The sequence below is a fragment of the Galleria mellonella genome, unplaced genomic scaffold, assembly GCF_026898425.1.
Source record: "Galleria mellonella isolate WM207_F2 unplaced genomic scaffold, CSIRO_AGI_GalMel_v1 utg352, whole genome shotgun sequence".
Lineage (NCBI taxonomy): Eukaryota > Metazoa > Arthropoda > Insecta > Lepidoptera > Pyralidae > Galleria > Galleria mellonella.
The window spans coordinates 4539313-4563217 of record NW_026442084.1 but is presented as its reverse complement, the minus strand read 5'-3'; the positions used below and the strand labels follow the sequence as shown (position 1 = coordinate 4563217).

Here is a 23905-nt window from a genome sequence, read left to right as displayed (position 1 = left end):
CCAATTCATCTTTTGCATTAATATTTAATTGATACAAAAAGATGCCATCTTAACCTTGGTAAATTTCCGACTAAATCTTACAAATTTACTAATACGTAACCTACCTGGGCGCACTCTTCCCAGTCAGGTGCGAATCTATCCTTCTTTTCGATAACATATCCCGTGATAGGGGCACCACCATCGCTTTCTGGCCGGGTCCATTCCAGTTCCACAAAGTCCTTGTCGAAGTCCTTGATCTTGGGAGTGCCAGGCTTGCCTGCCACGTCGAATGGATTCTTGGCTTCGGTCGCGTGCGGTGTTGTGAGTGGCTCTGATTTGCCTTGTCTGCAAAAGGTTAATGTTTTAATAAATATGTTCACCACAAGGTACATACTTTGTACAAAAGACGTATGCATTTTTTTTAATGGGTGATGATGGAATGGTAACCCCATCTGCGCTATCGGTATACACCGGCGGGGCACCAGTGAAGGATGATAAGTGAGGATGAAGCAGGTCCGTTAGCCCATCGTGACGAATTCAACAGGAATTGTTCACGATGGTTTCCAGGGGGAATCACGCGGAAGTCAACCTAATAAAGCATATTGCTAGCAATGGGGCTGTCAAACTTTATTTCTAACAGTTCCTTTCCCCCCAGACGTATGCATTATCTCTATATATCTCTTTTCTTCCCTGTTTCTGCTATGAAGCAGTTATGTTTTCAGGGATGTTTTGGGTCTTAAGGAATGGGGTACAGTAGAAGTAAAAATACAGGATTCAGAGCCTATTGTGCCTATATCTTAGGGATGAAAACTCCTGAGGTACACTATAAGCATTACAGTGTATTTTGATGTTTAAAACTATTAGGCAATAGTTACTAGTTTCCATCACGTTAACCATCAGCTTGTTTGACATATAAAAAATTGTCAACTAACATCTGAACAGGACTTTCATTGGATAGTAGGGTAAAATTTTTTTTATGTGTATAAGTGACCATTTTTGGTCACTATAAAGTCAAAATAGTGTTTTCAATTTTTGATTCAAAGGATTTCTCAAATTCGATATTTGAACAGTTCAATACTCGAGCTCTAGGCCTAGCAGCAGTGGACACCAACTAACCTGTTGACCGCCCGCACTCTGAACTTGTACTTGTGTCCGGGCTGCAGTCCGTCGACGGCGAGGCTGGTCTGCGGGCCGTCGGTTTCGCCGGCCTGCACCCAGCGGCCGGTGGCTTCGTCCATGCGTTCTACTATGTACTTCTCGACAGGCTGGCCGCCGTCGTCCGCTGGCGGGTTCCACGAGAGTTTCGCGCCGTTCGCGTGCACGTCTGAGACCTGGAGTACAGTAAAGTATTAAGTAACTAGATATCTAGTCCAGCTTTAATATAATCTACGTTAGTCGCTGACAATGTAGCTTTTTATAGGTCAAAGAAATTTTAAAATCAGTCAAGTAGTTTTTGAGTTTATCTATTACAATTAAACAAACAAATCTTTGCTCTTTATAATACTAGTACAGATAAAATCTACAATATAAACTAGTTTTAGCCCACAGCTTTGTCTAGATGTAAAAAATGATTATGTTAATCCATGATATGACCTGTATATATATAAATTAATTTTAGTTTATTCAGCAGGTTAAGCGTAATTGAGTAACGAACATCTGAAGAGGTTTGAATGACCTTTGATTTAGTATAAAAAGTAACCTAATCATAAATCTATTGTAGAAGTTATATTTTTTTGTGCTAATATTTTAATTTGAAAAATGAAACAAAAACCGACTTTAATTGTGATAAAACCAATTACTTCAATTTTAAAATTTTAACTACTGCACCGATTTTGACAACATTTCTATAAAACTAATCTGTAACTATATCCTTTGTTTGGTTTAAAATTTACAGTGTTATGAGGTAACAAACATAAAAAAAAAATACAACCGAAGTGAATACCTTCTTCTTTTAAAGTCAGTTGAAAATGACAAAATAAACTAATTATGGGAGATCTAAAGTTTTATATTTAAATAATTTTAAAATTAAAAAGATACGTATTCCCAAGGAGGTACGCGGAGGTATTAAATAAGTACAATTCTCCAAATAAAAAATATACCTAGCAACGTAAACTATTTACATAAAAGCATTAACTGATTGAAAGGAGGTCATATCTAATAAGAAATGTTTGTATAAATAAAATCCGTTATTGACTGTATTCATAAGAGACTTAGCACGTATGTTATTTTGAAGAGCTGTGGATTTTTGTATAAAATAAAATAAAAAAAAAATACCTTGAGCGGTCCTCCAGGCGGGCTGGGCACGCTGAGCACGATCACCTCCACCTCGGCCACGTCCTTCCCGTTGATGTTCTCCGCGGTAATAGTGTAGCGGCCGCTGTCCGCGCGTGTCGCCGCCTTGCAGTTCAGCTTCGTGTTGTAGTCCGAATGCTGCACCTTCATATCGCCGCCCGACTTCACCTCCTTCTTGGCGAGGAACCACTTTGTCTCGGGCATTGGTTCACCTGTGACCTGTTTATGAATAATAGGTTGTATTTCAGACTTTTATCAATTTATATTAAACTAACTTTTACCTCTAACTTTGACCGCGTAACCGGTATATGTTGGGGGGAAAGGGATTGTTAGTAATGAAGACTTAGAATCTTATTGCTAGTAATATACCCAACCAGGTCGACCTCCTCGCGGTTCTCCCTGGAAACTATCATGGTTAATTCCTGATGAATTCATCATGATAGGCTAACTGGCCTGTTTTCATTCTCATCTATCACCCTTCACTGGATACGCGAACGGGATACGCTGGCGGAGCGCCAGCGTATCCCGTTAGCGCAGGAGGGTTACCACACCATTTTCACCCATAAAAAAAAACCAGTATATGTTTCATCAAATCAGCCCTTAATCGTCCACTGCTGGACATAAGCCTCCCCCTTGGGGAGGTTTGCCAGTATTTGCCACGCTTGGCACGCGGATTGGCAACCACAATTGAACTTTGGAGATATTTTAGGGGGACGCTGCTGCCCATCCTTGGACCTCCCTTAGTCGCCTCTTACGACACCCACGGAAAAGGAAGGGGTGGCCTATTCTATGCCGGGACCACACGGTTTTACTATATAACTATTATAACAATTGTTCTATATATTTCATATGTAATTTAGATTAATAAAACATATATCACGTGTGAGAACATAGATAATTGGTAGTATTTTATTAGAATATGAGTAAATATGTGAACTGACCTTGACATCGAATCCGAACTTCTGTCCGACCTTGATCTTGATGTCGATGAGGTTGGTCCTGTCGATCTTGGGTGCGAGGTTTCTGGGTTTAGCGATAATCGGATGCGTGCTATCGCTGGGGTCGCCCGGTCCCGCCTTGTTCACCGCGCGTACTCTACATGTAACAATTACCGAGATAATTTTAACCCAAGATTGATTTAAAAGATTGTGCAGTAAACAAACAATATTTCAGTTTTTGTTGCATTTTGTATCTTTTTTCTTTTTTTTTTGTGTTTATTTTTGTTGTTATGTGTGTACTGGATACAAATAATATATAAATTAATTCTATTTCGGCATTTGGTCTACGTGAATTAGAATAATAGTGTCTGTGGATGATCAGTATCAAAAGTACATTAAGATTCTCAAATTCCTTTACCTTGTAGAGTGTATGCCATATAAATATTGAAATAATTATTAATACAATATTCATTCAACACTGGCAGTATTGTTTTTTAAATATGTATTGTAAAGGTGGCAATATATATATATATATATATATATATACACATTTACAATATACCACCTTTACAATATATATATATATATATATATATATATATATATATATATATATATAAACACCAGAGGTACAGCGTGCGCATGCTGCCGACCTTGTAAATTTAATGAGTACTTTTTCAAGAGCCTTCATTAATTGAAATCGAGATTTTGATAGGAAATTATTAATAAAAAAACTAATGATTGTTTTAATTTTAAATTCAATCCTTTTTTAATATATATCAGTAGAATCATATTAAGAAATGTATCTTATCTAATTTGATAAAATATCCCACCTGAACTCATAAGTCTGTCCTTCGATGAGATCAGGTACCGTACAAGTGGTCTTGTCGGCGGGCACCTCGAGCGCCTTCTCCCAGTTGCCAAACTTGTCCTTCTTCTCGACGATGTAGCCCTCGATGGGGGCGCCACCGTCGTTGGTGGGCGGGCTCCACTTGAGGTCCACGTGGTCCTTATCCCAGTCGGTCACGCTCGGCGTGCCAGGCGCGCCTGTAACAATCATTTGTTGTATATTTAGTGAGAATGTCTTATTGTTTTTATTGCTATTATTGCTTGTGTAAGGACAGAGTTGTCTCACGTAAAAAAATCCAAGTTTTTCACTAAAAAAAAAAAAAACAGAAAATAAACTCCAGTAACTATCAGTAATTAAGTATTGCTTTTTCATTATTTTTTATTCTCAAATTATTAAAAAGACTAAATAGGAGCCACATTTTTATGGCTATATTATTATTTTTAATTTTTATAACTAAAAATATCTTCATAAAATATACATATTTTTTATTATTTCAAGATGTGTTAGGGTTTGGTCTTACCTCGTTTCCTTAAAAGTGATAGCAAGACCTAACATAAGAGTTAATTATTACTGCTAATCCTATAAAAAACTAAGCTTGACTATGAATAGATTAAATTAAATATTAACAAAAATCGTATCTAAAAAAAAAAAACACAATTATAAAGATAGTCATAAAACTGACCAGGCTCGTCGAATGGATTCTTTGCCACGATAGTTCCCTCCGAGATAAGGGGTTCAGATTCACCCTCCGAGTTGACAGCTGATACACGGAACTTGTACTCCTTGCCCGGAGTCAGGCCGGTCACATCGCACTCTGTAATATAATTGGGGCACAAAAATAAAAAAAATTATGTTTCTTACTAATTTATTAACATGTACTAATAACTTCAAAATTGACCCTAAAAAAGTGCCCTTTTTTATGCAACTTAGAATGGCAAACAAGCTGACAGCCCACCTGATGGAAACTGGTAAACGTTATCTATTGACATGAGCAGTACCACGAACATAACAGAGTATACTTTTTCGTCCATGATAACCCCATTCAGTACCATTTCTGAGGACTCAGGTGTCATTCCTCTGTACCCTGTAAATTTACTGCCATATCTTATCCTACAAACCGAAACACGGCCATGCAAATATAACTGCTTCAAGGACGAATAAATGCCCTATGAAATACCTTTAATAAATCTAACACAATTATTTTATTACATGTGACCATTACATAATAAAGTAAATAGGTATTTATATAGTCACATGATGGATCCATGATGGACTTATTTTCAGGCTTTACGTATTTAATGTGCTATATGGATCCAACATAGAATAGGCCACTCCTTCCTTTACTGCAGGTGTCGTAAGAGACGACTAAGGGAATTTAATAGTCGAGGAATGGGCAGCAGCGACCCTCTTAAAACATCACCAAAGCCTAACTGCGGTTGTTAATGTCACAGACCTCCCCCTCAAGGGGGAGGTCTGTGGCAGTAGGCAATTAACGGTTTATGTCGTCGTCATATCTAATGTTGTAAAAGCTTTTTATGATAGAAAATATGCTTTAAATTGCTTTTATATTAATTAAACTCACTGGGCTCGTCAGACCGTGCGCAGGGCACCCAGCAGCCGGTCTCGGTGTCGAGTTTGTCAATCTGGTAGTACTCGATGGGTGCTCCACCATCGTCTTTCGGACGCTTCCACTTCAGTGTCGCACCATCTTTGTGTACGTCTGAGATCTGAAATGATAGCAATATCAAGTTTTAAAAAAGGCATTAAATTAAAAAAAAAAAAAAGAAAAATTCCGGATTCATAAACTAAAATAACGAAATAATTTGTTGTATTTTTTTATAATACAGGAGGCAAATCAGCTTGCGGTTCACCTGATGGTAAGTGACTACCGTCGCTCATGATCACCCACAAGACCAAAGGTATTGCAGGTGTGCTGCCGGCTTTTTAAAAAGGAATATGCTCTTTTCTTAAAGGTTATGATGTCGTATCGGTTCGGAAATATTGCTGCTGGATGTTGATACCAAAGAATGGTTGTGCGTGGAAGAAAGTGCCTTGAAAAACGCAGTAGAAGAGCGCCACTCATCCTGATAATTGGGATGGAACTTCAGATTGCATGAATCATTTCAAGAAGTCCATAAAAAGCCTATTTATCAGATAAACTTATTCGTAGACATACCTGTAGTGGTCCCTCAGGTTTGTTCGGTTTATCGGTGACGACCACGTTGATCGTGACGGCGTCTCTACCGCTCGAGTTGACCGCGGTGACGGTGTACTCGCCGGTATCGTCGCGCCGCACCGGCCGCACTACCAGCTTAGTGAAGTAATCCGGACTATCGATGCTGACTGCTTTGGATGGTCGGAGTGGCATGTTCTGGTATCTGAGGTGAACAAAAATGGTAAATTTGTAACAAATAATAAATCGTCGTTGATGTTGTCAACTTTTTAAAGCAAGCAGTGTTTATACTTGGATTTTTTTTGAAATATGGAACCTTTCTTCCCCATCGGTTTTCGGTCCTTCCAGCTATGTGACCAGCCCATAGCCACTTCAGCTTGCTTATCCTTCAGGCTATGTCGGTTACTTTGATTCTTATGCGGATATCCTCGTTTCGGGTTCTATCACACAAAGAGACTCCAAGCATAGCCCTCTCCATAGCCCGCTGAGTAATTTGGCGCTTTTGCATATATAATATACATATACTTTCTTTTCTCTGGTAGTCGGATAAAAAAGGACCAAAACTCACCTCCATTCAACAGCTGGTGCAGGTTCGCCAGTAATAGCGGCTTCCAGCTTGAGCGTAGAGCCAGCCGAGATGGTGACATCTCGGAGGTGTCTCCTGTCGATTTTGGGGGCGAGGAACCGCGGCTTCGCCACGAAGTTCTTGCTGGCTTCCGACGGTTTACTCTGTCCCGCTTTGTTAATTGCTATCACGCGGAACTGGTACTCATTACCTTCGATCAACCTGTTAGTAAGAGTTGATATATTTTACTATGATTATAATCTATTTCACTCATTTTAGATCGTATAAAATTGTAAAAAGGAAAAATTTACTGGTGTACCACAGGGTTGTCTAATGGAGCCAATAAAGATATGAAATCACATATACTAATATTTTTAACTCTTATCATAAAAGTATCTTTCTCCATACTACTCGTATTCCTGCTATTGAGTAGCTATACTTGTATAGCTGTGTTACTGACTTACTAGAGAGATATATGAAATCACCGAATATGGGGGGTAACAGCTTATCCTTTAGGAAAGGCAATGCAAAAACATACAATGGGTGTTACAAAGTATTCGATTGTCTATGCAATAGACAAAAAAACAGTACTATAGAGTCTATGGCATTGTTTTTACAACCGACTTCAAAAAAGGAGCATGTTCTCAATTCGGTTGTATTTTTTATGTTTATTACCCCATAACTCCGTCAGTTACAAACCATTTTGAAAAATTCTTTTTTATCTAAAAAGGTATACTATCAGATTGGTCCCATAGAAATTGCATGAAAATCGATTTAATAATTTCAATTTTTTAATCAAACTAACTGGTTTTACTTATTTTAATCTCTTTTGCAAGATACTCAAAAGACATATTATTCGAAGTTTAATAAATGTACACAAAACATATTTCTGAATTTGCTACATACCCATTAACTGTAGCAGTAGGCGTTGGAGTATGTGTCTCTACAGCTTTCTCCCACAACGGGCTGTACTTGTCCTTCTTCTCAATGATATAACCAATGATGGGAGAGCCTCCGTCTGATATTGGCGGCTCCCATTTGAGGTCCACATGGTTGGCTGACCAGTCATCAGGCACTGGTGCTGATGGTGCGTCTGGTACCGCTGTTAATGAATTTTATTTTTTAATTTTATAATCTAGCCATGTTTATTGCTTACTATCAATCCGTCCCTGTTTCCATGGGTAGAGCTATATAGCTTATGTTACTCACTAATGTAGCTTTCTATAGGTGAAAGAATTATTAAAATCGGTTGAACAGTTTTTGAGTTTGACAAATTTTTCTTCTGTATGATATTAGTACAGATTTATACTCATTATTATTGCAACCCAGCTTTCTAAAACTGAATTTGCTTAATTTAAATGAAAATTAACAAGTAGTTTGAGAAATATTATTTAACTTTTTTTTATTCATTGCGTAAGCGGAAAAAAATAGACGTAAACAATGACTGTTCTTTTTAAAAAAATTAAGAAAAAAGAGATTAAAAGGGACATAAAATATAGGATTGTTTACTAATTATTCCAAATAAAGAAAAATAGATGATAATATTATGACAAAAACACTCACTGAACGGATCCTTGGCAACGATAGAGCCAAATGTCTCCAGAGGCTCCGATTCTCCCTCCTTGTTGATTGCCTTCACTCGGAACTTGTACTCGTGTCCGGGGATCAACCCGTCCACCTACAAACACAAAGAAACCACGTGATTCTATGAGCGCTTATATAATTTACTTAATTTAAATTTATAGCTTTCATGAAATTACAATCAGTTTTTAGAGACGAACCGAGTGACTAGCACGCTTTTTTTATCAGTTTGCTAGCAATATGTGCATTAATTATACCCCTCCCCTCTATCCACCAAAAATGAATTAAATTTTGCGACCCAAAAGCAAAGCCGAAACTATGTTAACGAATTGCAACCATAACTAATACGCTATAAAGACCTAATTACAAAGTTTCAATTCACTAAGAACCAAATGTGTCTGTCTCTGTGAAAACAGTACCCACCTCCATCTCGGGCACATTTCCGAGGGTCTTCCCAACGGGCATCCAGCTGCCAGTTTCGGGGTCGTATTTCTCGACAAGGTACGCCTCGATGGGCTCGCCGCCATCATCCTTCGGCCGTTTCCAGTTGAGCTTGCATCCGTCCTTGTGGATGTCTGACACTTCTAGTGGACCTTCGGGCTTCTCTGGTTTCGCTAGAAAGATAAATTATTGTGTAAATTTTTAGATGTAATATATTAAGACCTCTGTCAATTTTTTAGAAATGATCCCCAGAATTCGAATTTAGAAAAAAAAGTATAAAAATTTTACTGATAAATTTAGTTTTTCTATTATTAACTTCTTTTTCCCCCATTAACTTTCCTTTTTACTTTTTTTTATAACAAATCATAAAAAAAATTGAGATTAAACATACATACAGGTATAGGTAGTATCGTATTTAAATTTTGTCTTTCGGCTTGAGTGGCCACTTATATATACTTATATATATATGCAATTTAATTTATTACATATATACAACTTAGAATGGTAAACAAACTGACGGCCCACCTGATGGAAAGTGGTAACCGTCGCCTATAGACATGAGCAGTACCACGGACATATACTGTTTCGCCCACGATACGCCCTCATGCCATATATTATCTAATCAGTGTGATGTAAGAAATGAATTTTCTCTCTGTTGTTCTTTGTTAAAATTATCAGCAATTACTTTATTACAAGTGAATTACCATATAAAAAATGGAAAAAATTGTCTAAATTCAAAGTATTTTAAAATTCTCGACACATTTTTATACTTACATGTAACAATGATTTCCAATTCGGCGGTATCCTGACCATACTTGTTGGTAGCTTGTATCTTGTAGGTACCGGAGTCCTTGCGACGCGGGCTCGCGTGCTGATACTTGCTCAAATACGGTACATCCACCACTGTAATCAAATAATCAATAGGTTACAATTAAAACAACAATGAATAGCTTTAGACGGAGTTTGATATTTTATACCAATTTTATACAATGTGAAAAAAAAAAAAAATTTAGTGGACAGCCTTACAGAAAATGGTCATAGTCGCCTATAGACGTAAACAGTACCAATATTATGTGAAAACAAACCACAGCCAATAAAATTTACACAGACGCTGTTGTAATGTCATTTTGTGCAACTTGCATGTGATAAATATACTAAATATTGGGCTACCCCTTCCTTTCCTGTGGGTGTTGTAAGAGGTAACTAAGGGAGGTCGAGGGATGGGCAGCAGCGTCCCTCTTAAAACATCTCTAAAAACCTAACTGCGGTTGCCAATTGCGCTGCCAAATACGATAAATACTGACAAAACTCCCCTTATGAGGGAAGCTTATGTCCAGCAGTGGACAGTTAACGGTAGAAATAATAATAATAAATTACCATCTACTATTAACAATACTTCAGGCTTCAGAGAAGATACTCGTATTGTAATAATCAAAGCATCGCTCGTTACATTGCCATTTCATTATAAATATCTGTCCTTAAGTGTTGCCATTATTGCAAGTAGTTATATGCCTTAATTAATAATGGATTGATTAAACCATACTTACGCTTGAGACCATTTCCGCTGGTGACGCTCTTCCCGTTGAGGGACCACGTGACTTCTGGTGGAGGTTCACCGGAGACCTTGACGTCGAGTGAGATCGGCTCGCCCTCGTGCACCTTGATGGTACGAAGGTTGCGGCGGTCGATCTTCGGAGCCACTGTTTATCAATGTTAAAACAACTATCAAGATATCATGATAAACCAGTTTCATGAAGGAAGACTGAATGGATCACTGTACCGGTACCATCGTTTCGACACTGAGAGCGATTAATTATTTAATACTGGCCTTTTCCTGTGGATTTGCCCTTGTAGCTATATATCCTACATATTTTTTTATACAACTTAGAATGGCAAACAAGCTGACGGCTCACCTGATGGAAAGTGGTAACCGTCGCCTATAGACATGAGCAGTACCATGGACTTATATCCATGGTACTGCTCATATATAAATAGTCACACACAGTCACAGTCTAAATAGTTTCCTTAAGAGTAGTGAATAAAGATTATATTATTCTTATATTATATTATTATTATATCTATAGGCGTGGGGGGTATCATGTGCGAAACAGTATACTCTGTTATCAGAGTATATTGTTTCGCTCACGATAACCCCCATGCGTCGCCATTCCTGAGGACTCAGGTGTTATTCCTCTGTACCCTGTAAATTCACGCCATATCCCACCCTTCAAACCGAAAAACAGCCATGCAAACACAACTGCTTCACGGTAGAAACACGAATAGGACAGAAGTACCCAATCAATCGACTTTTGTACAAAATCCCCCTTCTGGTTTTAAAGTTCTGGTTCCAAAGTCTACATATTAAATGGTTGTGTGTTCCCGACATAGAAAGAATAGTCCATTTCTTACTTAATATAAGTATACTCACGTCTCCTCGGCTTGCAAACAACGGACTTGCTGGCGTCCGAGGGCTCTCCCGGGCCGGCCTCGTTGATGGCCTTTACCCGGAACTCGTACTCCACACCCTCGTCGAGGTTCGGCACTGTGGCTTTCTCGTTGTCGTTCGGACCAACCTGGTATGTAAATAAGTAGATGTATTAAAACGATATTCAAAGGATGCCACGTTTGGCAGGTTAGCAACTGCATTTAGGTTTTTGGTGAGTATTTAAGAGGAATGTTACTGCCCAAGTCTGCTCCCAGAGATAAAGGGAGGAAGGGATTGTTAGTAATACGGACTATAAGCCCTATTGCTAGCAATATACTAATAATAATATCAGGGCGACCTCCACATGGTCTCCCTTTGAAACCTTTGTGCTGAATTTCTAGTGTATTCATCAAGATGGGCTAACTACAGATAATACTACTGTAACTAATATGTCCCGCCAGCGTATACCAATAAAGCAAAAAGGATTGTCATTTTATTGTCATCCATTAAAAAAAAGGAAGGGTGTATAAGCATGAAATTACTACGGAAGAGGCATAACAACGTGATCCTCATGATATGTCAAATCATGGAGAGTACCATAAACGTTATACTCATAGCCAAATCCTGCGATATCCATGGTGCTGCACATGTCTGTAGAACACTTTCTATCACGTGGAAAGTCAGTTTATTTATCATTACAAATTAACCACACCAATTAGAAATATGCTAGCTGATGATGATCATAAATTGATGACGACTCACCTCGCAGGCTTTCACCCACTTCGGTGATCCGACTTCCCTCTTCTCGATGATGTATCCAGTGATTGGCGCGCCGCCGTCCTTCAGCGGCTTCTGCCACTTGAGGTCCACGTGGTCCTTGTCCCAGTCGACCACCTCGGGTGTACCGGGCTTGCCAGGTTCGTCTATGTTAGAATTATGAATCAATTATAATGAATATTAAAATTATTATCTTTGCCTGAGAATTCACTTTAAAGTGGGTGCAGTCTTATATGTATCTACGTGTGTATATACTTGTAAAAATGTGCCTGTGTATGCACTTCATATTTGGCTCGTCTTTTCAGACATTTTCATTAAAATAATAATAATTAAATAAATAATTAAAGAAAACTAAAAGTCTGCATATTGACCAAATCAACTTTACTTGTATATAACAAACTGTTAATGAACAAACGAATTCAAAAATAACAGGAACGACAACCGTTCCGCGAGACGATCTAGCCAAAGTGAAGTCCCGGACGTCCCGCTGGCCTACGAACAAAAAGCTGCTATTCAGCATTGTTTACAATCCTCGTGTAAATTTTAGTTCAGCCATAATAAAACGCCTAAAGTCGTGTGCTGTCAACGTCTTGTTGCACAGCCCATTGCTAGCTATATAAACTGTCAGGTGGACCTCCGCGTGGAAACCGTCGTGCTGAATTCCTCGTGTATTCATCACGATGGGCTAACTGACCTGCATTTTCATTGTCACCTATCATCCCTCGTTGATAACCAGCCAATGTATAGCGTTAGCACGGCTGGGGTTGCCATTCCATTAAAAATACGGCTTACTCAAAGGAATATATTATGGCGACTCCAATTACATAATGACAAGAGCAGTGAGATGAATGTATCTTAAATTATAAGATCTTGATAGGTAACCGGTACTTACCGAATGGATTCTTGGCAATGATCGAGTGATCAGCCTCCAGGGGTTCGGAGACACCCTCATTGTTGACAGCGGAAACCCTGAACTTGTACTCGTGTCCAGGGACTAAGTTTTCTATTTCAGCCTTGGGGTCTTTGGTCTTAAGGGCTGGCATCCATCTTCCTGTTTCCGTGTCGAGTTTCTCCACGAGATAATGATCGATGGGGGCACCACCATCGTCCAATGGTGGGTTCCATTTCAGTGTGCAACCTTCTTTGTGAACATCTGAGATCTGTAATGTAGTTATTTAGAGATTTAAGGAAGTTTCAAGTGTAAGTCATGAATAAGTTAATGGTGATATATACTAAGTAACGATTATCACTTCACATAAAGTGAACAATAGAATCGTTCATAATTTCAAATTATATAAATAAAATTATTGCCTTATTAAGAAAATTTTAATTTAAACATCCACTTCTTAATATCGATTCAAAAGTTTTTATTTATTGGCACATAAGTTTAATTTGGCTTAATAAGTTTACTGTTATATTACATCTGATATTCTCCAAACTTATACAAGAAATATCATCCTTATATTTTATACATTAAGCTATAATTTACCTTGAGCGGTCCCTCAGGTTTAGCAGGCACGTCCAATACAATCACTTGTATGGTGGCCTCATCCCTTCCGCTGCTGTTCTCAGCCTTCAGTACGTATGTACCGCTGTGTTTCCGGGATGTGATCACTATCGACAATTTAGTGCGGTAGTCTTCTGTATCCACTGTGAGATCGTCGCGTGTGGACAGACGCTCTTTGTTGTGGAACCTGGGAATACACATTTTTTTAGCAAGGAAATAAGGCTAAAGCGATTCACTATACATCCATTATTAACAGATAATATTAAATGAATCTTAACAAATTATGTGCAAGCTTCCCAAATACCTCTTATTGTTTCCCAAAATATTTTCAGTTTTATATATTTTAAAATTATAAAAAAAATAAAAGAGCAATGGACTCATTATTCATTTGAAAGATATCAGGCCTTTTTTTTATATATACAACTTAGAATGGCAAACAAGCTGACGGCCCACCTGATGGAAAGTGGTAACCATCGCCTATAGACATGAGCAGTACCATGGACATAACAAAGTATACTGTTTCGCCCATGATACCCCCTCATGCGTTGCCATTCCTGAGGACTCAGGTGTTATTCCTCTGTACCCAGTAAATTCACGCCATATCCCACCCTTCAAACTGAAACACAGCCATGCAAACACAACTGCTTCACGGTTGAAACACGAATGGGACAGAGGTACCCAAGCAATCGACTTTTGTACATTACTTGTCGGCTTCTAGTTCAAACTCAATTCGTTTCGAATTTTTTCAATAATTTTTCAATTTTCGAAGTAAATTTATTTATTATTATAATAATATGACTTACCATGTCTTAGTTGGTGGCGGTTCACCGGAGACCTTGATGTCAAGCCGAATGTTCTGTCCCGCTTTGATAGTAATATCACGCATATTGGTACGATCGATCTTCGGCGGCGCTGTGGATGAATGAATGGTTACATTAATAGAGTTACGAAGCCGAGTCTAAAATATATAAAAAAGCAATTATTTGATAACTTAGTTGTTTATTATTTACCTATTTGTTTAACATTCAAAATATAGTCTTTATTTGTGGTTTTGACATAAATATTATCATTATATCAGTCGTTAACTGTCCACTGCTGAACCTAAGACTCCATTTTAGAGGATTTTACCAGTAGTTGCCACGCTTGGAAGGCGGGTTAGCAACCGCATTTACGCTTTGGTGACGTTTTAAGAGGGACGTTATTGCCCATCCTTCCATCATTAAACTCTCTTATGACTCCCACGGGAAAGAACAGGCGGAATTGACAATAAACATAGAATGCAAAAAGGAGTAGTATTTCTGATACAGTTACAGATAATAGAATACTATACAAGTAGTATGTTCAACATGCATACAACGAAGTTCACCCGTCTTTTACTGGTCTTCGTCTTCCCTTTGTACCCATTTACTTTCGAATATGTAAGTAAATACATATGTGTTGTAACTTTATCTTTTTATAGTTTAATAAATAATATAAATACACTAAATACTCACCGAATCTGTCTTTCGCAAGCAAGTTCTCAGACGGCGCAGACGGTTTGCCCGGGCCGGCTTTGTTGACCGCCTTCACGCGGAACTGGTAAGTTTTGCCTTCAATCAGATCGGGTACGCGCGCCTCTGTCTTATTGCCAGGTACCTGGTGAACACATAATTTTATATTATTGTATATCTTAATACCAGTGACAACTCAGTTGGACAGCGCTTGACTGCGGTCTGGAGATCGTAAGGTATTCTAACCTCTGAATTTAGGGGGGAAGGGGTTGTTAATAATGGGAAGGATAGTCCCCATTGCTATCAATATACCCTATCAGGTCGACCTCCACGCGGTTCCCCCAGAAAACTATCGTAATTAATTTATCGCTGAATTCGTCACGATGGGCTAACTAACATGCCTTTTCATCCTCACCTATCACCTCTCACTGGTACCCCGCTAGTGTCTACCGATAGCGCAGGCGGAGTTGCCATGCCATTTTCACTTATTAAAAAAAAAACACTGAATTTTTAAATTAAAATTTGAATTGTTGTCACTTGCTTCATCATTGTGTAGTTATTTTAAGACTTTTATGTAAGTGTGCGGTCTAGAAACAACTGATACTAGGTACGACATCCAAATACTCTTTCTTTCTTTCATTACACATTTTATTGGTATAGCGGTTAATGCACTTCTTCACTTTAAGACGATAGCTTGTTCAATCCACGCACAATACAAACTAATGTATTTTTAAATGTATTAAATGAAGAATAAGTCTAAAAATAAACCAGATAGATAAGTCTCCAAAACAATACAAACATAATAATCAAGCTACTCACTTCCTATATCTATGAAGTTTCTACTACCCACAATACAAGCATTGCTTAATTCAGAACTAGATGGCGCTGTCGTGTATTAAATAGATGAAATTACGACTGTCATAATAAAAAGATAAATAATATAATAATTTTCCACACCTCTGCAGCCTTCACCCATTTGCCGGTATCCCTGTCCTTCTTTTCAACAATGTAGGCAGTGATGGGGGCGCCACCATCGTTGACAGGTTTATCCCACTTGAGGTCAACGTGGTCCTTGCTCCAGTCTTTGAACTCGGGTTTGCCGGGAGCATCAGGCTCGCCTGATCAAACAAAACAATACAATAATAATACATAAGAGGTCATACAGCATGTTCACCATAACAGCAAAAGTGGATAAAATTCCAGTACTACTGTTGCGATAAAAATTCTTTAGGAATCTAATAAATCGACAAAACAGCTACTTCATGTATACGTTTTTAGTTTATCTAGATTTTATTTTTATTTCTTGATCCGTTTCAAAGGAGTATAACGAGAAATTATTTGACTGTAGTGACACTAACATTTCATCGACAATATTCAATATCAAAGATTCTATTTCTCGTTATGGTCCTTCTAGCCAGATGAATATAAGAAAATTAATTATTTATTAATTTGTATTGAAAATAAAAAAAGGATATATATTATAATGATATGTAATAAAATAAAATACTAACCGTAAGGATTCTTGGCAGTAGTAGCGGTCTCTGTGACTAAAGGCTCGCTCTCGCCCTCCGGGTTCACTGCCTTCACCCTGAACAAGTAATCCTTGCCCTCGTTGAGGCCTGTGACGTCAGCCTCGGGGGTCTTGGTCGTGCACACGGGCACCCATCTGCCGGAGTCTGTGTCCATTCGCTCCACGACGTAGCTCTCGACGGGCTCACCTCCGTCGTCTTCCGGTGGATCCCATTTCAGTTTGCAACCGTCTGCCTTCACATCTGATACCTACGGTGGCAAAATTATTTGAAACTAATTAGGTACCGTGACTTGATAGAGCGGGATAGAAAGTAACCTATGCCCTTTTGCAATTAAAGCACAGGCATATCAAATTTTGTTATTGTTGGTCGAGCCGCTAAAACGTCAAGAGGTAGAGAGGTTACACACAAACAAACAAATAAATAAATAACCATTATGTGCTCTAGCAAACGTCATTTTCCCCTTACCACCACCTACCGAGTTTTTTTTTTTTATTGGGATAAAAACTACCTTACATTTCAAGTTGGAGCAAGCGATCAGGGAGTACGGCAGTGCCTTCGCCAAGACGAACACATATAAATTTACACAATTTCATTAAAATCGGCTGAGCGATTTCGGGGATTAGTTCACACTAATCTATAATATTCTTTTACTATGTAGTATCTGACAAAAACAACTACATTGTTATGTCCATGGTACTGCTCATGTCTATAGGCGACGGTTACCACTTTCCATCAGGTGGGCCGTCAGCTTGTTTGCCATTCTAAGTTGTATAAAAAAAACACAAGCACCACAACTTGGCAGCAAAAAGAAGAGTGTGACGGGGATACTTAAGCAGATGACTTATCAATTATACTCTGGTAATTCAGAGTCATCACCGATAGGTTCTTACTTCGTTATCAAAATTATTGGTAAAGTAGTCAAATATACAAACCTTCAGCGGTCCCTTAGGCTTAGATGGTTTACTGACAACGTCTACTTCAATCTCAACGCTATCAGTTCCAGAGTCGTTCTTCGCTGTCACCACATATTTGCCACTGTCAGCCCTAGTGACCTTCTGAAGGGCGAAGGACGTGTGGTAATCTTTATTCTCGATCTTCAACCTCTCCTCATCCTTGAGTGGTTTATCCTTGAAGGTCCACGTGATCTTCGGTTCCGGTTCACCCTTGACGTCGGCTTCGAATTTAAGCGGTTGCCCGACCTTGACCTTTCGCTTTTGAAGGTTTTTGCGGTCGATGCGTGGCGCCACTGTCCAAATCCAAAGAACATCATTGTTAACGTTGTTAACATCATAAAACTATGTTAGCTACGACTATGACCTTTATCAAAAAGTTGGTAAAGCACTGGATATGATTTACAAAGAGAAGTAAGTTCTAATTTCATTCGAAGGATAAAAAAAACTACTCGAGAACTTGGTAATATGTTTTCACCATCATTGTCATCATTTTATAACTAATTATCAACAAAGGAAATAAAATTGCTAATAATCTATCTATGCTTATTTGAAATCTCCCACGGGCTAGGTATCAGTCTGCCAAGAGAAGAGAGTTAACTGAATGCCTTATCCTTCCTAGGAGTTGATATCTAGAAACTAGTCCAATAACGAATATGTTAAAAGTTTGTTACCGAAAAAATAATATTGGACAAGAGACTTTTAATATATTCGAAAATAGATATCCGACAGATATGGGCGATATCAAAATGGACGTTAAACTTTTTTCCGCTATCAACATCCAGAGGAATTTAATATATAGAGTATTCATATTACCAACACCTAATCCTTCCATTCATCTATTACTTATTCCTCTTTTAATAAACACTGTTAGTATTTATAATGACTTACAGAATCTGGGTTTAGTGATGACGGATTTGCTCGGGTCGGACGGTTCGCCAGGACCCGCCTTGTTGACTGCCATCACCCGGAACTCGTACTCGCGACCTTCCTCCACGTCGGTCACGCGGCCGGTGGGACGGTCGCCGGACGTGCGCAGGCAATCTTGCCATGATCTGAATAGATTTTTTTATAAATATCAAATTAATCATAAATCATCAATTAAAATATGTGTGCTCTGTATTATGGTGGGAACAATCAGGCAACAAACATTTAAAGCTATAACCACAAAAAAGTAAATACGTTATTTATCTAAGACATAACCCAGAATGGGTCAAAACCTAATTTCGGTGGCCAACCTGCTGATCAAGCGTGACAACTACTGCCCTCCCCCCTTACCTTATATGGGAGGCCTATATTCAGTAGTGGAGAGTTAACGGATGATATAGTAATAATAATAATCCAGAAAATCCTGGGGATGAAGGAGGGGTTGTTGACGACTGGAATTAGCGGCCCCGATGTTAGAAACATATTATGTATGCGTTAAATTTTCGTGTATTACAAAAAAAAAACCCAAAGACACCCAAATTTGAGCCAATTCAGAAAAGTAAATCCAGTTTAGTGTTAACAACACAAGGCCAAGCGAGGGACATTTTGAAAAACTCTTATTCTACGAATTATAACAGAATTCATAGTGTATGAAAACTAACCGAATTTAGATAGATAGATACTCTTTATTGTTTTCTCCAAAAGATTACAATAGTAAACTTATTATAAATATAAATAATAACAAGAAATAATCACAATGAGAAAACAATGGGCGACCTTATCGCTAAGAGCGATCTCTTCCAGGCAACCTTTGGATGGAGAGGAGTAATTATAAACAATTTGGTGGGAGGCATGATGAAAAATTTAGTTCACAATAAGGACGTAATATTAACAGAGTAAAACAAATTTATCGACGGCTTATAGGAAATGAATCGTATCAACCCGCTCTAAAGATAAAGCACGATTAAATACCAACTGAGCAACGAACACGTGACTGAGTAATGCATCCCGAATTCTCATGTAATCACTCAGGATACCTAAGACGTAGGACCGTTTCTCTATACTGTAATATCATTATTTGTATAAATCTGGCTCTATAACCCTCTCGAGAGCATATCTTCCCCTCTCTCTCTCTCTTTAAGCATAAAAAAAGAAAACCAATATGGCAGCACTGACCTTCCACCTTTCTCTCTCTTCTGTACAATGTAGCCGGTGATGGGTGCTCCGCCGTCGTCTTTCGGCGCGCTCCATTCCAGCTCCACGAAGTCCTTGTCCCAGTTGCGGGGCTCTGGACGACCGGGCTTGCCGGGCTCGTCTGTATATATTAATTAAAGCTTATAATTTATCAATTTATATGAAAATACAACTAAGACAAAATTGTTAGACGATGACAACTGCATTATATAGCTCTGTTAGAAAGTTTAGACTTTATCTAGACTTTATTACAGCGTTCGTAAAACGAATAGGCTATATAATACATACATACATACATATCTGTCACGCCTGTCTCCCATTAGTGTAGGCAGAAACAATGGAACGCCAAATGCTTCGATTCAAACAAACCTCTTTCGCTTCCTCCACATTCATCAATTTTTTCATACACGCTCGCCGGTTGTAGGCTATATAAAACTTACATAAATAGGTCATATGTTAGTCTTAGATTTTATAGATAGAGTGTCTCCATACAAATGCTTCGAGAAAAGCGGGTCAACTTTTTCATACAATTTTGCGTGACAAATAGTCACGAGTGTTTCCTTTATTACTTCTATAATTATTTTGTTTTATAATAAAAACTCATTTTATGTAGTAAATAATTAAATATAGATACATCAAGATACATTATATGCGTAAGTATATAGAACATAAAAAAACGAGTTAGCTAATTTGACAATTAGCTGACAAAAAGTTAATCCGTTAGAGACTCGATGCTCTATCTATATAATCTAAGGTGTTTGTAAAGTAAAAAAAAAAAAACACTCTGTAGTCGTTCCTGGTACTTTCAGGACCAAGCAGTTTGAAAATGAGGAGAATTCATCCTCTTAAGAATCTACCTGTGTATAACAAGACGATTAGTCGTCTACAATCACCACAATGATCAGTATTTATGAGTATGTATGTACACGTATTTAAAGAAAACAAATGTATTTAACAGAATTATACAATTCACAGCCTTCTTATACTGCAAAAGTGGCCTATAATCTCTCGACACTAAAGAGCAGGAAAGGGATTGTTAGCATTGGAGTTTGAGCCCATTGCTAGCAATATGTCCTATTAAGTCGACCTCCACGTGGTTCCCCCTGGAAACCATCGTGAACAATTCCTATTGAATTTGTCACGATGGGCTAACTGACCTGCTTCATCCTCACCTATTATCCTTCACTGGTGCCCCGCCGGTGTATTCAGATAGCGCGGGTAAAGTTAAGATTCCATTATCACCCATTAAAAAAAGACACTAAGGAGCACCACTTTCACACAAATAATACTAAACGATTTGTTCAATTTTGTACTAGATGGCGCTATTCGATGTATTTAAAACTCTTCATTAAACTGTTATTATTATACTCACCGAATGGATTCTTAGCGATAATCGGTTTCTCAGTTTCGAGCTCTTCCGACTCGCCTTCCTTGTTGACGGCCTTCACTCGGAACTTGTAAGGTTTGCCCTCTTGAAGGCCGGTGATGTTCGCCTTGCAATCCTTGGCTGTGCCGCACGGGATCCATTGTCCTGGGGAAGTAACATCATTTATGTCAATTATCAGTACTTATTATAAATATGTGATAGTACAAACGACGGATATTAACTTTATTTTTAATGATATACATGTATTTATAGACACCTAAATAAAATGGAACAATTAGCGGCTCTTTGTGTATATTTTATATACATACTATTATAGTAAAAAAAAGTTAAAATGAAGAATCCAAAGAAATTTCTGTGGTTAGACATTTCGTGATTTGGCCAAAGTGCCACCAACTTGGTCTGATTAATTTATTAAACATGTCATTGGATAAAACAAATACTGATTTCAATTATATATATCAACCCAATCATTATTATTTCAGCCGTTAACTATCCACTGCTGGACATAAGCCTACCCCATAAGGGGAGATTTACCAGTAGTTGCCACGCTTGGCAGTCAGGTTGGCAACCGCAGTTAGGCTTTAGAGATATTTTAAGAGGGACGCTGCTACTCATCTGTCGCCCTTACGATACCCACAGAAAAGGAAGGGGTGGCTCATTCTATGCACGGCGAATATCAGCCAAGGTGGCACCTGAATACATTTTGGCTTTCCAACATCGATATATTTATGACATTGAATAAATTTAACTCTATAACTTTTGAACAAAATGTCTTAGTGAAGATGGACAGAAGGGATTGAATTTTTATTCTAGCTGGTTGTTAAAAGACAAGTAAATGTAACATTTATTTGTCATAGACAATTCATAGACTAACCAGTGAGCGGGTCCAATTTCTCAATTTCGTAGTACTCGACGGGCGAGCCGCCGTCGTCCTCCGGTTTCTTCCATGCCAGCGTGCAACCGTTCTTCGTCACGTCTGACACTTCCAATGGTCCCTTCGGCTTGGATGGTTTGCCTGGATTTAGAAAAACATATTTAGTATATAATTATAGATTTTATAAAGATTGTTTAAAATAAAATTAGTTTGAAATGAATTTGTTCACATACTATAATCCCTGATGATGTAATCATAGGTGGTACATGCTGATGTCTAACAGATGGTAATGTGGTCAAATTGATAAAAATTAAACTGTATTTCTTGATTGTATTTGATAAATAGTATAAGTTACAATTTTACATTAACAACGTCTTGTTGCCTGGATCCAATATAATTTTAAAAGTCGTCCGTTGATATAATTATTTTTAAAGTTAATGAGTTGACCAATAATGAGGCACCTCCAGTGTTGCCATCTATCGCTTCATGCTGTACGTGATAATAGACATTTTTCAACTGTCGTCGTTGCGGTAAACGTAATGATCGCTAATCAATATTAAAAACTTTTAATTTGTATAGATTACATGCTGTTGATCTACACAAAAAAAATTACAAACAAGAAAATGAGTATCAACAAATATTTCACAAAAATTCTTCTTTCAAAGTAAGGAAATTATTTAAATTTTTTGACATTGTTTTGAAAGTAAATATTAATAAAATAAAAAATAAAATTAAACTCACCAAGTATGGTAATTTCAATTTCAGCCTCGTCCTCGCCCACTTCGTTCTTGGCCTTGATCACGTATGTGCCTGTGTTGGCTCTCTTGCTCTTCGTCATCAGGAACTTGGTGTTGTAGTCCACATTGATGATCTCCAAGTTCTCGCTGTTCTTCAGCTCCTCGCCCTTGAAGAACCACGTGACGGTGGCTGGGGGCTCGCCGAAGACTTTTACGTCCAGAGAGATTGGAAGTCCAGCTTTGATTGAGAGTGGTTTGAGGTTTGTGCGATCAATTCTTGGTTTTACTGAAAAAAAAATGAGCTAATTTAGTAATTGTGCTACACATTTGTAGGCTGGTAACATCTATTAATGAACAAACTCACAAATATTAATAATATATAATTCTCGATAATATTTACACCACTATGTTTTAATAAATAAAGAGAGTACTGTTTACTTACAGAATCTCGGTTTAGCTGTATGCCAGTTGGTGTTCTCTGATGGTTCAGACTGGCCAGCCTTGTTCACGGCCCGCACTCTGAACTGATACTGGTTGCCTTCCTCGAGTTTCGGCACTGTACCTTGGCAGATGTTGCCTTGGATCTCAGCCGCCTAGAGACCAGAAGGAAAGTTATGTTTATGCATACATGGATACACTATTAGTTAAATACGGACAGTTCACGATACAGTATGACGTAAACATACCAAGGCGGTAATTTAAAATTAAAAAAAAAATGAGCATTAAACCAAATTTAACAAATAAACTAGGAATTAAGGCCCTCTTATCATCATCATCATATCAGCCTTTAATTGTCCACTGCTAAACATAAGCCTTCCCCTTGGGGGGGTTTTCCAGTAGTTGTCACACTTGGCAGGCGGATTGCCAACCGCAGTTAGGCATTAGAGATGTTTCAAGAGGGATGCTGTTGCCCATCCTTCGTCCATAGTCGCCTCTTATAACACCCACGAGAAAGGAAGGGGTAGCCTATTCGGTGTCGGGACCACACAAGGGGCCCTCTTATAATTTATTGCAAAATTAGAATTAGTAGGACCCACTTCGCAGTGCTGTATGATCTAAAAATATTTAATCATTAAAAGTTCTTAGAGACTGTAAATATATTTCAACGAAGTAATTTAACTGTAAGTGTATTTGTTTTAATGTTATTAACCACGTATTTATAAAAATGGAATTCTATATTTTAGGTAACTTAATTTCCTTAATTAAATTTATTGCTGTGCCCTTACAGGGTTTATGTCGAAGCTATACTCCAACTGCTTAAACTACTAAAGCGGCCACTAAACCAA

General features: G+C 38.1%; 1 protein-coding gene across 9 annotated transcripts in view; it reads right to left on the bottom strand.

Annotated features, from left to right (window-relative positions):
* LOC113519393 (twitchin) overlaps nt 1-23905 on the bottom strand; it is a 143987-nt gene that overhangs the window by 47991 nt on the left and 72091 nt on the right. For all 9 annotated transcript variants that reach the window (XM_052896992.1, XM_052896998.1, XM_052896995.1 and 6 more), the window contains 29 exons: nt 23062-23212; nt 22624-22905; nt 21883-22023; nt 20994-21152; nt 19604-19742; nt 18392-18555; nt 17483-17796; nt 16530-16797; nt 15976-16136; nt 15022-15163; nt 14332-14440; nt 13511-13715; nt 12914-13181; nt 12007-12167; nt 11248-11392; nt 10367-10519; nt 9594-9722; nt 8802-8992; nt 8361-8475; nt 7704-7899; nt 6801-7019; nt 6236-6437; nt 5642-5786; nt 4742-4873; nt 4043-4256; nt 3213-3366; nt 2254-2490; nt 1096-1310; nt 105-324 (listed from right to left, as the gene is read on the bottom strand). In XM_052896992.1, the coding sequence (XP_052752952.1) occupies nt 105-324; nt 1096-1310; nt 2254-2490; nt 3213-3366; nt 4043-4256; nt 4742-4873; nt 5642-5786; nt 6236-6437; nt 6801-7019; nt 7704-7899; nt 8361-8475; nt 8802-8992; nt 9594-9722; nt 10367-10519; nt 11248-11392; nt 12007-12167; nt 12914-13181; nt 13511-13715; nt 14332-14440; nt 15022-15163; nt 15976-16136; nt 16530-16797; nt 17483-17796; nt 18392-18555; nt 19604-19742; nt 20994-21152; nt 21883-22023; nt 22624-22905; nt 23062-23212 (5331 nt within the window). The remainder of the gene's footprint in view (nt 1-104; nt 325-1095; nt 1311-2253; nt 2491-3212; nt 3367-4042; nt 4257-4741; nt 4874-5641; nt 5787-6235; nt 6438-6800; nt 7020-7703; nt 7900-8360; nt 8476-8801; nt 8993-9593; nt 9723-10366; nt 10520-11247; nt 11393-12006; nt 12168-12913; nt 13182-13510; nt 13716-14331; nt 14441-15021; nt 15164-15975; nt 16137-16529; nt 16798-17482; nt 17797-18391; nt 18556-19603; nt 19743-20993; nt 21153-21882; nt 22024-22623; nt 22906-23061; nt 23213-23905) is intronic.